The following is a 12,453-nucleotide window of genomic DNA, read 5'->3' as shown; positions in this document are numbered from 1 at the left end:
GATCCCAGTACTGCATCCTGGACCTGACAAAAGACCTGAGGCCGATCCCAGTACTGCATCCTGGACCTGACAAAAGACCTGAGGGTGATCCCAGTACTGCATCCTGGACCTGACAAAAGACCTGAGGCTGATCCCAGTACTGCATGCTGGACCTGACTGAATGTATACTATGTCACTGTCTTTGGCTTGTCTTATCGCTTTACTGCCTTATTGCTTGTTGCTTCTCTTGTTTTCCTGCACCTATATGCCCTGTTATTTTGCATGTTATGTTGTAACGGAGTCTACAGCACAGCACAAGAATTTCACACGTGATACTTGTCCTACGGAGTGAATCTTGAATGGTGTACTCACACTTTCCAGGACCCGTAAACACCTCTCCGCCCCCCACAGAGATGACACCAACTTCTCCTTGTCCTCTTCCTGGTTCACGTTATCAACACACTCTTTCACTGTGGATAGAGAGGGAGACAGACAGACAGAAGTGGCTTTTAAACATGAAGTCTGGATCATGTCTGGCTAGCCAGAGCAGGATATTTTCCGGTTTTACCTTTTTAAACATGAGGGGTCTTTGTTTAAAAACAGCTGGAAATGGTCAGTATTCTCTCTGCCAGTGGGCGGGGGGAGGGGGTGCGGGTCTGCGGTAGCATGCACGTTATTCCCTACAAGGCAAATAGTTGTCGTGTGAGTCGTCGTCGGCACTGTGCTAAGTTGAAACAGCGTTGTAACCAAACTCCATTCAAAAACATGCCGTTTTAACTGAGGGTCCATTCCGACGGTGGCAATGTGCCAAAAATGAGCGCTTCCGCCTTTGTTACATAAAGCCGCCCAGTCAAAATAGTGGTCGGACCGTCGTCAATCACTGTGGGTGATTTATTTTACAAGTGGCATTCAAGTCATATCTGACTAGTTTTCAATGTATTTCTCCCCACAAAAGTTAGGCTAGGCCTATGTCTCACAGCAGCGCAGCAGTAAGCGTCCCTCCTCTGTGATGCAGCGGACCTGCCTGCCTGCAATAGCTGAAGCACGTTGGGACCAAACAATTCAAGCCGTTTGCAGCACTTGAGGAAACCGTGAGTTTGCTCGTTTAATTCGTTGATTTAAGCGATTGCCCGAACGATTCATTAATTAATGAACTACGTGAACGTGAAGTGCCACCACCCATCCACTCAGACGGGATTATGAGCTGCCAGTGTTTAACAGCAGCCGCTTTTCCTATAATGCGGATCCTATACAGGGGACCGAGATGAATGAGATACGGACTCGCGGGAGTGCGCGTAGGCCGGCTAATTGTTGTTTAACATGCAGGCCAACCGGCTAGGAGCGGGTTATAATACGGATTCCACTGCATGTTAAGAAGTGGCTAGAGGGAAACAGACAGAGACAGACAGACACAGAGAGACACACAGAGGGGGGCAGAGAGAGACACACAGACAGAGGGAGACAGACAGAGAGAGACAGAGGGAGACAGACAGAGAGACACACAGAGGGAGACAGACAGAGGGAGACAGTCAGACAGAGAGAGACACACACACACACACACAGAGAGAGAGACACACAGAGGGAGACAGACAGAGGGAGACAGACAGAGAGACAGAGGGAGACATTTTATTTATTTGAGCTTTATGTAGCTCGTCCCCCGGCGCTGCACTGTGCGCTCGGTTCTGTGAGTAATAGAGCTGTCAAAGAATATTCTATATTTAAATATATATTCAAATATAATTTTTTTAATATTTGAATATGAAAAACTTGATATTCGATTTTATTATTATTATTTACATTACATTTAACCAGGTGAAAATCCTGGCCAAGTTGGCATTGGCAGCATAAATTAAATTATTAATTATGTGTCATACAAAAACACACAAGCATTATGAACAGGCAGATTTGGATTCCATAGCCATTGCGCGTTCTCCGGAGAGCTTGCGCTGCTGCCTGTCAGAAAAAATATTGCTATCGGCTATTGGCCAAATTGTTATTACATCGTGTTGGTCCAGAGGGTTGCAATCGGTGCATCCCTAGTCTTAATAAGATGAGCGATGTGTTACCTTTGTCTACGATGTGGTCCAGTCCTCTTAATAAGATGAGCGATGTGTTACCTTTGTCTACGATGTGGTCCAGTCCTCTTAATAAGATGAGCGATGTGTTACCTTTGTCTACGATGTGGTCCAGTCCTCTTAATAAGATGAGCGATGTGTTACCTTTGTCTACGATGTGGTCCAGTCCTCTTAATAAGATGAGCGATGTGTTACCTTTGTCTACGATGTGGTCCAGTCCTCCCAGCAGCCTCAGCTCTTCTTTGAACCAGTCTCCGGCTCTCTTGGAGGTGAGCGACAGCAGTGTCTCCATGGCCAGGTGTCCCGTCTGCAGGACAGCAAGCACACGTTTCACCACTCAGACGTTTCACCACTCAGACGTTTCACCACTCACACGTTTCACCACTCACACGTTTCACCACTCAGACGTTTCACCACTCACACGTTTCACCACTCACACGTTTCACCACTCAGACGTTTCACCACTCACACGTTTCACCACTCGCACGTTTCACCACTCACACGTTTCACCACTCGCACGTTTCACCACTCAGACGTTTCACCACTCAGACGTTTCACCACTCACACGTTTCACCACTCACACGTTTCACCACTCACACGTTTCACCACTCACACGTTTCACCACTCGCACGTTTCACCACTCACACGTTTCACCACTCACACGTTTCACCACTCACACGTTTCACCACTCACACGTTTCACCACTCGCACGTTTCACCACTCACACGTTTCACCACTCAGACGTTTCACCACTCACACGTTTCACCACTCACACGTTTCACCACTCACACGTTTCACCACTCGCACGTTTCACCACTCACACGTTTCACCACTCAGACGTTTCACCACTCACATGTTTCACCACTCGCACGTTTCACCACTCACACGTTTCACCACTCACACGTTTCACCACTCACACGTTTCACCACTCACACGTTTCACCACTCACACGTTTCACCACTCACACGTTTCACCACTCGCACGTTTCACCACTCGCACGTTTCACCACTCACACGTTTCACCACTCAGACGTTTCACCACTCACATGTTTCACCACTCGCACGTTTCACCACTCACACGTTTCACCACTCAGACGTTTCACCACTCACATGTTTCACCACTCGCACGTTTCACCACTCACACGTTTCACCACTCACACGTTTCACCACTCACACGTTTCACCACTCACACGTTTCACCACTCACACGTTTCACCACTCACACGTTTCACCACTCGCACGTTTCACCACTCACACGTTTCACCACTCACACGTTTCACCACTCGCACGTTTCACCACTCGCACGTTTCACCACTCGCACGTTTCACCACTCGCACGTTTCACCACTCACACGTTTCACCACTCGCACGTTTCACCACTCACACGTTTCACCACTCGCACGTTTCACCACTCACACGTTTCACCACTCACACGTTTCACCACTCACACGTTTCACCACTCACACGTTTCACCACTCACACGTTTCACCACTCACACGTTTCACCACTCACACGTTTCACCACTCACACGTTTCACCACTCACACGTTTCACCACTCACACGTTTCACCACTCACACGTTTCACCACTCACATGTTTCACCACTCACACGTTTCACCACTCACACGTTTCACCACTCGCACTGAGCTGAGCAAACTCACTCCAGGAAACACCAGGCTTGAGCCAGATTAGGGATGCAGCGGTTTCCGGTTTGAAGGTATACCTCGGTTTCAAAAAGTCACGGTATCAAAACCACTAAGTTTTGCCGTCATACCTTCCCCACGGTATCACCTGTTTCCCCCTGAGAGAGAAAGTGCCCAGACAGAGTGCAGTAACGCGGCCCCTCCCCCCAGCTGCCCAGTCTCAGCAATCAGTGTAGCTGTGATCGTCAAGAAGTCATCAAGTCAATCGTTTACTCCCGTGCGTAGCCTATTGTAATTCAACGTGATAATGGCTGCTGAAGGAGAATTCCCAGAACGTTCACCCGGGCGGTGGGCCGCGGCCCCGTCGAAAAAGACAAACTCCGCGGTGTTGTGGAATATTTTTGGTAAAAGCAGGGATGGCCAGGGATAGAGGGGGAAATACCTCAAACATGAATCAGCACATCTGCAGGAACAACACCCGTCCTTCCTTATTTGCCAAATTCAAGGTACGTTAAACGTCTTACGTCATTCATCATACATCGTGTCGGACATAAACCATTTCCACCGGCAGGAGGATGAACATAAAATAAACACCGTCATAGGCTAACGTTATCGATAACATAACATGGCTAATTAGCACTCAACTGTCTTTGGTCTAACTAACGATAACGTTACTTGACTGAGCGAACGTCTTATGCCGGCGTAAGTAACAACAGTCATTAAATAAGAGGCAGAGGTGTGTGTGTGTGTGTGTGTGTGTGTGTGTGTGTGTGAGACGCACAGAGAGGCAGAAGTGTGTGTGTGTGTTTACATTATGTCTGCTTGGATCCATTATAAGCTAGCAATGCGGTACACTATTTCTCCTGTGCTTACAGCACATGCATCCAGTGTCTGCACTGCTAGTACTTTCTTCCAAAATATCTGGATCTCTAATATTTGCCCTACAGTACTTTTGGATACAAATAAATGTGTGTGTGTGTGTGTGTGTGTGTGTGTGTGTGTGTGTACATTAACATTGAAACATTTATGTCCAGTGTCCAATCCGATTTGACAAAAGATAAGCATGTGTGTTTTAGTTTTACATACGTTAATTAGATGAAATAAATAGTTCAATAACAAAAAAAAAATGTAGGCTATTTTTTTGTTGCCAGATTTCACAATAACACATAAAGGTCCGCGATACCGTGATACCGTGAAACCGTGGTATTTCTGTCCAAGGTTATCATACCGTCAAAAACTCATACCGCTGCATCTCTAAGCCAGATTACGGTAGATCATATCCAATATTGCGATATTTTCTGCGGTATCGAGATTTAAATGTATGTTTTAGCAACTGTGCAAACTTTTAAACCTGTTATATATACTAGTAGCAGGATAGTGAAAAACAAAAAATAATCAGAGTTTGAGTGAAAAATGTCACTTTAATTTACCTCACATTCCTTTCCTGGAAATATCAGGAATGAACTAATTACAGCAAATGGCCGTTCCCTTCATAACATCTAATTTCTAGGCCATTGATAATACCGGTAATAGATATAAATTTGATCTAATTTAAAATAAATAAAACAAAAATATATTTGATATTCAATATTATCGAATGTTGCAATATTTTTTTAATACAGATTATAATTCCAGATAGTAATATTTAGATATTTACAAAATATTATGATATTTCTATATAGCGAACAATAATCATTTTCATTAATAGCCTCGAAATTGGTCATTTGGAAGAAATAATAATAATACATAGAATAAAATACTCCCTCAGAAAAAAAACACGCTGCAATATCATATATCACAATTTTGGTGGGAGAGTATCACGATATAAAAATAGATGTATATCACACAAGACTAATATTGGCACAAAATATGATATTAAGATTGATTATAAGTGACTTGAGTCCGGTATCTCTCATTCGTCTGATCGTCTCTGGCCTGGTCATGCACGGACTTGTCATGTGATGTGCAGTGCCAGGTGTGCAGACATAAATGGTACATTTTGTCTTCCCTCAGAGATATAACGTGACAGAAAGAAACGTCATAAGTTATTATCATTGAAAATGCCATTACATTTAAGTAAATTAACACCGTTTGGTAATACAATAGTGTGGTGATGCAAGTTCAATCCGGAATGAATAATTGGAAGAATGAATGCTAGGTAGGAGCTACATAGTCTCATCGCTGCGCTCCGCATATTACATAAGTGAGTCTGTGCCACTTCACAGCCACTGCTGGTTTTGGAAGGCGGGTTGAAATTGAATGAGTGACAGGTCGTAGCACCGATGAGAGAGCGGTTCGAAAAAATAGGCTGCCCCTCCCGTGTCGTCTGATCGCAAAGTCGTTGATTGGGCTGATTGGGGAGGACTGAATCCACCACTGGCCAAGTGAACGGTTCCCTCCCATAACCAGCCGGCAGGGGGGGAAGCATCCCAGACCCAGAAAGAGATCTCTGCCGCAAGCAGTAACGTAGTGTATCAGCGTAAGAACTCTCATGGGTCTGGCGTTGAGACTAGGAGCTAGATATATAGTTCACCATTTGAATTTTCAATTGAGTTAAAAAAACTGGCTCATTAAAAGAAAGAGGAGCGATGGCAGGAACCGCAGAAACGCTGTAAAGTGTGAGCAGCGTACCGTGATGTACACACCAGTGTATACTGTAGGAAACAGTGGGCTGGCCCTCCATGACGGCTCGAAGAGAGCAACACTGCCTTTTATTGATTTACAAAGCACTAATTGGAAAGCTTCCCCTTTATCTGTCTTCACTCCTCACTCAGAACAACACAAGTCATCATACCCGCTCACAGTCTCATATCAGACTGCTCCTTACTCAGAACAACACAAGTCATCATACCTGCTCACAGTCTCATATCAGACTGCTCCTTACTCAGAACAACACAAGTCATCATACCTGCTCACAGTCTCATATCAGACTGCTCCTTACTCAGAACAACACAAGTCATCATACCCGCTCACAGTCTCATATCAGACTGCTCCTTACTCAGAACAACACAAGTCATCATACCCGCTCACAGTCTCATATCAGACTGCTCCTTACTCAGAACAACACAAGTCATCATACCTGCTCACAGTCTCATATCAGACTGCTCATTCTTACTCAGAACAACACAAGTCATCATACCCGCTCACAGTCTCATATCAGACTGCTCATTCTTACTCAGAACAACACAAGTCATCATACCCGCTCACAGTCTCATATCAGACTGCTCATTCTTACTCAGAACAACACAAGTCATCATACCCGCTCACAGTCTCATATCAGACTGCTCATTCTTACTCAGAACAACACAAGTCATCATACCCGCTCACAGTCTCATATCAGACTGCTCATTCTTACTCAGAACAACACAAGTCATCATACCTGCTCACAGTCTCATATCAGACTGCTCATTCTTACTCAGAACAACACAAGTCATCATACCCGCTCACAGTCTCATATCAGACTGCTCATTCTTACTCAGAACAACACAAGTCATCATACCCGCTCACAGTCTCATATCAGACTGCTCATTCCACGTGCGAGGACTGAACTCAGAAAGACGGCCTTTTCTTTCTTTGCCCCTAACAAATGGAACAGACTCCAGGATATTTTAAAACTGGAACTCTTCATCCCCCTAGAGTCCTTCAGAGCGCACATCGAGGGCACCACGCGCGAGAGGAGTGCGCATGTTTTAATGAATGTACTAAAGTACAGTACAGTACTTGTCTACAATCTTGTCTTGTTGTCTGTCTGCAACTTTGTTTTTCCTCTGTGTTTTGTTGTAACAGGGCGCCCTTGTAAATCAGAGCTCGCTCTCAAGAGCCCTCATTTATAAAGTATAAATAAAGGTAAAATAAAAAGTTCTGCAGGTCCAGGTGCTGTAAAGTGTGAGCAGCGTACCGTGATGTTCTGCAGGTCCAGGTGCTTGTTGTGCACCGTGTCGCACAGCTTGCGGATCTTCTCCTTCACCTTGGCCATCTCCCGGGCGCTGAGGGGGGCGGAGTCTGTGCTGAGAGGGGGGGAGTCTATCCCGGGCACGCCCCCTGGCTGGTCCTGGTCCAGCTCCAGCAGGCGGATCATCAGGTCCAGACACGAGCGGTCCAGGTCCATGTTCAGCCGGTCTCTGCTCAGGATGTACATGAGAGACGCCGTGCACAACGCCAGGTTCTGGACAGAGTTGAAGAGAACGATGTGAGGGATTCGTGGTTCTGACAGAAGGAGAGAGTTGAAGAGAACTATGGCTACGTTCACACAGCCATCCTTAGTGCTTGAATCTAATCTTTTCCCGCCTAAGTGACTCAGGTCAGTCTTTTTCATGACTGTGTGAACAGTACAAGTCACATTGAAAGTGACTTTTTTAAATTTCTGGAATGTGACTCCGGTGTGAACAGACATCTGGCCCATATCTGACTTAATGCTTCAATGTGACTTTTACGTCATTCCAGAGCGACATTCATCACTATTCTGCGCTGGCGGGAGGAGGGAGGACCAAGCGGGCACATTGTGATTACAAACATGGAGGACAGCTGCGAGGGAGCTAATCAGTGGAGGGACAGTGAGGTTTTAGACCTTATAAGTATTAGCAAGAAGTAGCAGCTATTGCTCCACAAAATGCCATCATTAAAATGTTGTCTCTCTTTCTCCTCCTCCTCGCTATCATCTGCTCCTGTATTCGCTGGCTTCCACTGCACAATAACTTGTAAATTAAACCATAAACAACAGATGAAACAACATCGTCAGCTACCCCCATGTTTACTGCTGTCTTCTTCCAGCAGTGTGCTGCATGTGACGTTATAGTTGTTCTTCTGCGCATGGGGGTCACTTCAGGTCCGCGACCTGTTCACATTGGAGTCTGATATGGGCCACTTTTAAAAAGTCTGTGTGAACAGCCACACAAAAAAATCTGATGTGAGCAACAAGTCAGATTCAAGCACTAAGGGTGGCTGTGTGAACGTAGCCTATGTGAGGGATTCATGGACTTAAAGAGTCAAATGCAGACAGGAAGATGTCTCACTGGGTGCTGTGGAGCGTCGATGAGCGTCTTGAAGACTTGAGCCACCTTCCCTCTGGCCCTCAGGTGCATCCTGAAGCTGGGCATGGCACAGCGTGTGGCCAGGCTGATCACACTACACACACACACACACATACACACACACACACAGCGGCCAATCAAGACTCGCACTAAAGTTTAGGGCTGACGCAAAAAAATCAATGCTTCGAAGCTTCAATTGTTGCCATGGTAATCGATGCTCAAATCAGCAATAGAGACACTGCGGAGCGCGTAATCATTCAGAAACCACGCCCAAAACGGGGGAAAACACAAACTCCCGTCCAATCCTGGTGTTCTCCTATGTCGCGTGCATGGCCGGGTGTTGCACAAAAATATCGTATATACGGAAGATGAACACTCCAACTTACTTCCTCGACAGCTAGATCCACATTTTTCTTCTCGCCAATTCTCAATGGCTTCCTTGTTTTGCTCGGGAGTACAAAAAAACTTTAACTGGCGATTTTTTACATTTGTTGTCTGCGCAGCCCCACCACACAACAGCTTTTAGCTATGTTTAATTCAAGGAAAATGACGCTGGTGTGTGGAAATGAACAGAGCTTTTCCCCCGTGATGGGCGTGGCCTATTTCATGCAGTGTCTCTATTGCACCCAGCAGCCAGTAGCCACACAGACGGTGAGCTGTGGTCTGCAGAGATCGTGTCGTAAACATGAAACTTTGTACACTTCTTTCCAACCCAGTGTTGAGTAACGTAACTTACAAGTGTTCATTCAAGTCCTTTAATTTGTTGATAACATTATGAAGTAGCAGCAGTCACAGCTCTCAGAGGGAAATCCGCTAACGTTACGCTGAGCTCACCTGAATACATTCACAACATTTCGTGGCATAATAATATTAGCATGTCAGACTGAGAGCAGTTGGATGAAAATCGACCATCAGGACAGATGAGGAGGTTTTTGTCACGAGAAGCCTGGACAGAGGTTTACTGTGAGCCGCTGAGCTGAGAGCGCTTTCAACTGTGCGAGTAGCCTACAACATGTTTGTTCCTCAGCGGGATCGCCACGGTCGAGAACACGCACAACACTACCAGAGTTTTTTTTTTTTTTTTTTGGGTGACACGCCCCGCCCCCTCCGGAGACCGGCGTAGAAGCTTCAATTATGATCGATTTTTATCTCCTCGAAGCATCATCGCACTAAATGTGGTATTCGGGACAGCCCTACTAAAGTCGCATCCACTGCAAGGCATTATGGGTAAGAGACTGAGCTAAATGGAAAATGTGCACGAGCCAGATCTCTATCCCTGCAGTGTTGGGAAGGGGGCATTTGATTGCAGCCTCGGGGCGTGCCAGACGGGCGGACTCCTACTGTACCTGAGGCAGCGTGTGTTGAGAGGCTGGCCGCTCTTCAGGCCGGTGGCCAGGTACTCAAAGTCGTCGGTGAACTCCTGGTTCTCTCCGAACTCCACCACGTCGTTGAAGTGCTTCACATGCTGGACCACCGTGTACAGCTGGAGAACACGGGAGATAAACGCTTAGCGGAAACAATCATAACTAGCTAAAGGGAAAGCTAAAAAAGACAAAGCTAACAAGATAAAGAGAACCCTAAAGAGAGCCATCACCGCGTACAGCTGGAGAACACGGAGATAAACGCTTAGCGGAAACAATCATTAGCCCCGAAAGACCGAGACAGCCGCCTGCGTCTTGTTCTAAGATGTTTAAAAAGTAGGGCTGTAGCGACTCATAATTCTGTCAGTTTAATTGGATTTGGCTGTTCAATACGGAATATTCAACTATTCTTTTTGTGTTTGTTTTTTAAGCGGTGCAGCCACTTCTATAAGTGACAATGTGTGTTTGTGGGGTGATGTGTGCAGGTGAGGTGAGTTTGCGAGATTTAGCTTAGCCTAGGCTAATAGAATGCCAGGTATAGTGTTGACCAATTAAATGATATGTGAATCGTTAAATCGTAAAAAAAAAAAAAAAAAAAAAAAAAATCATAATATTGTGAGTGAGTGTGTGTACCTCTTTGTGCTCCTTGTGACACCTCAGCTTGGTAACAGCATCATGGTACAGGTCGGTGGGGAAGCTGATTGACTTGGTGACTTTGAGGGGAGGGGGCGGGGCCTTGAACACGCCCTCGTCTTTCTGGGCATTGGTGGACTCCTTACCGGAGCCTGCTGCTGAGACACTGGCCTGGGAGAAAGGGCGGTGACAGAAAGGTTATTGTTTGTGCAATTATCTGTCTATGGTGACAGTTTAGAGCAGTGGTTCTCAAATGGTGGTCCGGGGACCCCCCAGGGGTCCGCGGCACTGTGCCAGGGGGTCCGTGAAAAGTTTTCAGGTAAATAAAAATAAAACTTTTTTGTTGTTGTTGTTGCAAAAGCTTCATAGTTCAACAAAAATATTTGATGCTTTCAATCTAAAATGGTTCATGGATTACATTCTAATCTAACAAACCTATCAATTTAAAAGTCAAGCACGTTACCGTGGAAACAATTAAGCTTAGCCCAAAATCACAAATCAGAATGAGGGGGTCCCCGGTATATTTTCTATCTTGTAAGGGGTCCTTGGCTGAAAAACATTTGAGAACCTCTGGTTTCGAGCAGGGCTATTCAACCAAAATGTTCAGGGGGCCACATTGTCAGACACCTAAGGGGTCGAGCCCCGAGCTATTAATCCCATTATATGTACACTTGACACAACGCGCCACCACATTTTCAAAACTTGTATTTCACTACATTGCAAAAGTAGCTTAATTTTCATTTAAAAGTGCTTAATTTCTGTGCAACAAAAGCTGTGTTAAAGCCCCAAAAGTAAACACATTTGAAACAAATCTAAGTATTCTACAACACATGTCAGCCATTTGAAATATAATTAAATTATCAAAAATCTATCAAAAATGTGGTCAGATTTGACCAAATTTGGTCAGATTTGACCAAATTTTGGTCAATTCTGACCTCTCTTAGCTACACCACAGCATTGTAGACATTTATAGTGCATCAGGAAAGGAAAACAACTGTAAACATTCTTTCTTGTTTAGAACCTAACACAGTATTAAATACTGAGTATCTCATGAAAAATGATTAATATTGCATCTTTTGTGTTTAGCTACGTCTCACAGCATTGTAACGTTGTAGTGCAGCAAGAAAGGAAAACTACTGTAAACATTTTAACCATATTTCTTGTTTAGAACCTAGCTAGCTACAGCACACATCTCCTGAAAAACCATTTATAATGCATCTTTCTTGATTAGCTACATCACATCACTATCTCCTGAAAAACATTAATATTGCACCTTTCTTGTGGCTACATCACAGCATCTCCTGAAAAACATTAATATTGCACCTTTCTTGTGGCTACATCACAGCATCTCCTGAAAAACATTAATATTGCACCTTTCTTGTGGCTACATCACAGCATCTCCTGAAAAACATTAATATTGCACCTTTCTTGTGGCTACATCACAGCATCTCCTGAAAAACATTCATAGTGGATCTGACTTGTTTAGCTCACTTTAGCTAGATCACATCTGAAAAACAACCAGTCGGGTGTAAAATGCTTATACAAATTTCAGATATATTTAGAATCGGGAGAGACCATAGAACATTTCACTCGGACCAAAACTAAAAACAAACGTTGAAAAAATATTTTCTTTAAATCCGCCGTTTTTTACGTTTTGGTCAGAGTGAAATGTTATGTGGTCTCTCCTGTTTCTAAATATATCTGAACCGTTTGGTTTGACCAAGTAAAACTATTTT

General features: G+C 44.7%; 1 protein-coding gene across 1 annotated transcript in view; it reads right to left on the bottom strand.

Annotated features, from left to right (window-relative positions):
* The window catches only part of LOC310774479 (wings apart-like protein homolog), a 43,765-nt gene that overhangs the window by 14,891 nt on the left and 16,421 nt on the right, over nt 1–12,453 (bottom strand). Inside the window, exons 8-13 of the mRNA XM_083634555.1 lie at nt 10,718–10,888; nt 10,070–10,206; nt 8,706–8,817; nt 7,592–7,858; nt 2,250–2,361; nt 352–449 (exon numbers count right to left, since the gene is read on the bottom strand). Coding sequence (XP_083490681.1) covers nt 352–449; nt 2,250–2,361; nt 7,592–7,858; nt 8,706–8,817; nt 10,070–10,206; nt 10,718–10,888 — 897 coding nt within the window. The remainder of the gene's footprint in view (nt 1–351; nt 450–2,249; nt 2,362–7,591; nt 7,859–8,705; nt 8,818–10,069; nt 10,207–10,717; nt 10,889–12,453) is intronic.

This window comes from Poromitra crassiceps (assembly GCF_964638095.1).
Source record: "Poromitra crassiceps genome assembly, chromosome: 4".
In the NCBI taxonomy this organism is placed as follows: domain Eukaryota; kingdom Metazoa; phylum Chordata; class Actinopteri; order Beryciformes; family Melamphaidae; genus Poromitra; species Poromitra crassiceps.
The sequence above is the reverse complement of the archived record's forward strand: the minus strand, read 5'-3'. Positions and strand labels throughout refer to the sequence as shown.